Source organism: Trichosurus vulpecula, chromosome 6 (assembly GCF_011100635.1).
Source record: "Trichosurus vulpecula isolate mTriVul1 chromosome 6, mTriVul1.pri, whole genome shotgun sequence".
Lineage (NCBI taxonomy): Eukaryota > Metazoa > Chordata > Mammalia > Diprotodontia > Phalangeridae > Trichosurus > Trichosurus vulpecula.
Window position 1 is genome coordinate 266047937 of NC_050578.1, and position 5365 is coordinate 266053301.

The window sequence follows — 5365 nt, forward strand, 5'->3', positions numbered from 1 at the left end:
CGTTGGACTGTCCTCTCTGCTAGATTTGTACTTGGGTTTCCCATTTTCTCTCTTCTGCTTCTCACTGCTGCTATTGATCCCCACCTCTACTGATCTGAGCCTCTCTCCCTTTTTGCCTGTTGCTATGGCTGCCATTTATGGAGAAGATCTAAACTGAGCCTAGAAAGAGGAGCTGCAGCCACAATGTGAAGGTTTTAAATGACAAGCAGGAGAGTTTGCATCTAATCTTTAGTCTTTTCCTATTTACTGTCTCTTTCCTTACTAACCAGAAACACATTCATATCTCCATCATCCTTAATCAACTTTAATGTGACTCTACCATCCCTTCATGTTATCATATTTTACCTTTCTTCCTGAACAAAAAACATGCTCATTTTCTCCATTTCTTCTCCTCCTACTCCCCCTACTTTACCCTTTGTGATCTGCATTCCCAATGTCATCACCAAAACTACCATCTCTAAGGCTGCTAATGATCTCTTAGTTGTGCATTCTGATGGCCTTTCCTCTGTCCTTATCCTTTCTGCCCTCTCTCTCTGCAGACTTTGCTATAGTTAACTATCGTCTCATTCTGGATCTTGTATCTTTGCTTGCATTTTATGACCTTTTTCTTTCCAATCTCCCCTCCTACCCATCTGACCACTCCATCTCAGTCATCATCCACATTCTATCCCAAAATCCTATATGTTTCCAGTCCAATTCTGTCCCATCCAATCCAATAAACATTTATTAAGGGCTTCTTATGTGTGAGGCACTGTACTAAGCATTGGAAGTACAATTAATAAAAAGAAAGACAGTCCCTGCCCTTGAGGAACTTACAATCTGAAGGGGGGAGACAACACCCAAAAGGAATAAGGAAATCAGAGATAGAGGAATAGGACATTAGGAGGTTTCCAGTGTGGGAGCATCTTCTGTGGAATTGAAACAAGAGAAGCCAGCAATTTCGAAGTAGAAGTTCCCTATGGCTTACATGGGATTTTCTTCTTTTCTCTCTTCCTCTCCTTGTCATTCATCTGAGTGACCAACTGCTAATGCCTTCCCCTTCCATTTTCTCTCTATAATATCTTGTATGGACATAGTTATTTATATATTCTCTCCACCAACAGAATACAAGTTCATTGAGGGCAGGGACAGGTTTTTAACCTTTCCATATATACATATATATGTATATATATCTTATATACTCAGGACAGTGTGTGTTATATAGTGAGTACTTAATAAATGCTTATAGACTCACTGTCAGGTTTTGTCAAACACACTGGCTCTGTGCTGGATAGTACCTTTGTACGATCTCTAAATGTTCTCTTGGCATCCAATGATTAGCTCATTATATCCATGGCTAGAAGGAATTCCATCTTTCTCATCATTTTCCTTTCCTCTTCCTTCACTGCTTTCTCATTTTCTTATTTCTCCTTCTTTTCTTCTTCCCTTTGTATTTATATCATATTTTTAAAAACCTTTCAAAGTTCCTAAACTCAAATTTTCCTCATTAGACCTTCATGGCAACTCAACCCTTAGGCAACTTTCAATTTTCAGCAATTATCAATGTGTTTATTCAATAAGTGAGAAAACTGAGACAGAGAGGCTAAAAGACTGGGACTCAGTTTATTCACCTGCAAGTTGAGAGATTTGGGCTAGATGGGCTATGAGGTCCCTTCCAGATGTAGATTTTAAGACTCTCTGATCTTATAATTGGCTCTGGGCTAGCCCTGGTAAAATAACAATTTATTCAAAGTTCACAAAGGAACTTAGTGACTAATACAAGACTTGAAACCAGGATTCTCTTTTTCTTGTACCTTATCTCCAACCCATATATTGGAGATCAGGACCATGTAAATGGCAAGAGAGAGACTTTCCCTGCACTGAGGTGCCTCACTGACCACCTGTGCAACTCTTCCATGTCAAAGATGGGTCCCTGAGTGCATTCCCCAATTTTCCAGTCATCTGGGTCAGATTGAGGGGCAAGGCAGGGACAGGTCTGTTTTACATATGGGCCACCATTTTGTGACTGAGGTTCATGGTACTTCATTGTGCCTGGTATATTGGTTTCCAAAGTAGTTTGGAAAGTTACATTGAGACCAATGACAGCTGGTCTCTTGCAGCTTCCCAGAGTCCATGTGAGGTAATCTCAGCTCAGACTAACCAATCTCTGTCCTCTGAGGCCTCTGTTTTGGGGAAACATGCTCCCTCATGTTCCTGAGCTTCAAATGATCGTCTTGACAATATGAGGAGAAATGGACAGTGACTTCTCTTTGAGCTCTATTTTGCTCATTAGTTGATGAAATTATAGAATCTCAGTTGACAGTGACCTTAGAGATCATCTAGTCCATGAGGAAACTGGGACCCAGAAGGTGGAAGTGATGCCCAAGGTCACAGAGGTGGAGCAGGGGGAGAATCTGAACCCCTAGAAGGCCCAGCTTCCAATTCAGCACTCTTTCCGCTTGAGCCAAGCTGCCTCAAGCAGAGACATTCCAGAGCTTTCTAGAGAAAGTCTTAGGACTGTTTCTCGGTACTGCCTCTGGGTAAAAGTTCCCTCTAACTGAAACATTCTTGTTTATACTTCTTAGTGTACCTGGTGAAGTCAGTAAAATAGTCTCTTCAAAGCTGGGTAGTGTAAAGGAATTAGCAGTGGGTCTGTTTTCAGAGGGCCTAGGTTCAAATCTCAGAGCTGCTCTCACTACTTCTGTAACATTGGGTAAACCACTGACCCCCCCGGGGCATCTGTAAATAAAGCCAACAAGCACTTACTAATATCTACTATATGTCACACACTGTGCTAAGCACTGGGAATACAAAGGAGAACAAAAGATAGTTCCTATTCTTAAGAAAGAGCTCACAGTGTAATGCAGGGGTGGGGAACCTGAGGCCTCAAGGTCACATGTGGCCCTTTAGGTCCTCAAATGGGGCCCTTTGACTGAATCCAAACTTAACAGAACAAATCTCCTTAATAAAAGGATTTGTCTTATAAAACTTGGACTCAGTCAAAAGTCTGTAACCAAGGACCCATAAAGCCATACGTGGCCTCAAGGCCACAGGTTCCATGCCCTTGTACTCTAATAGGTGAAACTACATGTGAAAAACTATGTACAAACAAGATATACATATGAACATATACAAAATACATATATCTATACTTATACATACATACAGCAAGATATGTGTGTACATGTATGTATGTACATACATGTGAACATATCTCACCATGATTTAATTACTTTCAGCAGACACAAATTGTTTTTTCAATTTCTTCATGGCCAACTTCATTTCTTGGTTCCTCAGGGTGTAGATAATGGGATTGAGCATGGGAGTGATGACAGTATTGTTGATGGACACAGCTGTATCCATGGGCAGAGTGGTAAAGGGCCTGCAATAGATGTAAACACAGGGTACAAAGTGTAGCGTCACCACTATGATGTGGGAAGTACAGGTGGACAGGACTTTGGTTCTCCCTTCCCCTGTTTGTGATCTGAGCATCACCAAGATAGCTGTGTAGGATCCCAGAAGCAGTAGGAACCACAGTAAGGTCACCAGGCCATTGTTGGAGATTAATAACAATTCAAGGGCAAAAGTGTCTGAGCAGGCAAGCTTCACCACCTGAGGGACATCACAGTAGAAAGCATCCAGGACATTGGGGCCACAGAAGTGGAGAGGGAGGATCAGAATGATCTGGACAAGTGAATGCAAACCACCCCCTACCCATGAAGCCAAAATCAATCTAACCCATACTTCCTTTCTCATGATGGAGACATAGTGGAGGGGCTTTGAGATTGCAAGGTATCGGTCATAAGCCATAACTGAGAGGAAAAAAATGTCTGCCCCACCGGCAAAATGGAAGAAAAACATCTGGGCCATGCATCCATTGTAAGAGATGGCTTTTCTCTCTGACAGGAGGTCCACCAAAAACTTAGGGACTGTAATGGAAGAAAAAACAATATCCAATATGGACTTGTTCCGGAGGAGGAAGTACATAGGTGTGTGAAGACGAGGCTCACAGGTGATGGTGATCACAATGAGCACATTGCCCAGCACCGTGGTTACGTACACAGCAAGGAATGCCGCAAACAAGAATGTTTCCAGCTCCGAAAACTGTGTGAGTTCCAAGAAGACAAACTCTGTCACTCTGGTATAGTTTTCTAAGTCCATGGTGTAGAAACTTCTTTTTTAGGTCCACCTTGAGAGGAGCCAAATAAGAATTAGAAAATAATATTTTTTATTGGGCTTTTAATAGAATTCTCTGCAGCACCAAGAATATGTTAGATGCTCAGGAAAAAAATACCAGGGTTGACTCATCCCTTAGATTTGCTCTGAACTCGCCAATTGATCCCTACTGCCATGATCGGGTTTGGATAATAGTGAGAATCTTCTCGGTTAGGTAGTTGTGCCTTCACTTTGTGTCTTCTGGGAGAAAAATGGGATATAAGCTTTCTTGAACTATGATACATCTTTCTTTTCAGGGAACATATCTGGGAATAACACTTGAATAGTGCTACTCAGTCAGCTTTCTTACACATGCTTCTTTGTATCACCTTTTGGTGGTGGAAGGTTCACAAAAACAGGGAATTTCCAAAGGCCAAATAAAAAACTACAGCCTGTGGATGAGGACCTGGGAATTACCTCCACCTGTATGAGAATTGCTCACTGTTATCCTTCCCTAATGATCTGCTGTGACTTTGAGGCAAACAATCCTTGCTTTTTGAATGCTATACCAGAGGTGCACTGTACTACCAAGCTGGGAAGGCTTTAAATTACAGACTATATATATGTCTGTTGTCTGAGGAGCAGCCTGAGTTCAGAGAGGGACATCACCAGAGATCTAAATACAAGATGCTGCATTATTTTGGTAAAAACAAATGAAAATATTCCCTAAGGAGAGGAGGGAAGGCTATCATGCTAAGGAGAGAAGCTCCACAGCCCATCAAAGAAGTCACGATAAAGTTATACCAAGAAAAGGAACATAGAAAGACCAACTTTTAGACATTCCAAGTTTCAACCCGTCCCTGAAAGAAACAAAGGATCAGAGACTCAATTAGAAGCACAGAATTTCAGTTAGAAGAGACCTCAGAGTTCAAGTCCAATCTGTACCTGAAAAACACACTCCCAATACATCATAATGAACAATTGACTACCCAGCCTCTGCTTGAAGACTTCTAGGGCCTTAAGTTCATGCTATATAAGTATTGACTAAAAGTGGGGATATTTAGGGGGAACCCACTTCCTTCCAAGGGAGCTCATTCCACATACTCTACAATCCAATGAGATAGATCTCCTTGCTGTTCCTTGCATAAGACTCTCCCAAATCAGTCTATTTTCACTGACTATCCTCATGCCTAAAACTTTCTCCTTCCTCATCTCCACCTCTTGGTTTCCC

The 5365-nt window shown here is 41.7% G+C and overlaps 1 protein-coding gene across 1 annotated transcript; it reads right to left on the minus strand.

Annotated features, from left to right (window-relative positions):
* Positions 1-3204: 3204 nt before the first annotated feature.
* LOC118854537 (olfactory receptor 4D6-like) lies at positions 3205-4140 on the minus strand. Its single transcript, XM_036764902.1, has one exon. The coding sequence runs from the start codon at positions 4138-4140 to the stop codon at positions 3205-3207; it is 936 nt and encodes a 311-aa protein (XP_036620797.1).
* Positions 4141-5365: the final 1225 nt, after the last annotated feature.

Coding starts and splice junctions, on each gene's coding strand:
- LOC118854537 (XM_036764902.1), bottom strand. CDS start 4,140: ATGGACTTAGAAAACTATACCAGAGTGACAGAGTTTGTCTTCTTGGAA.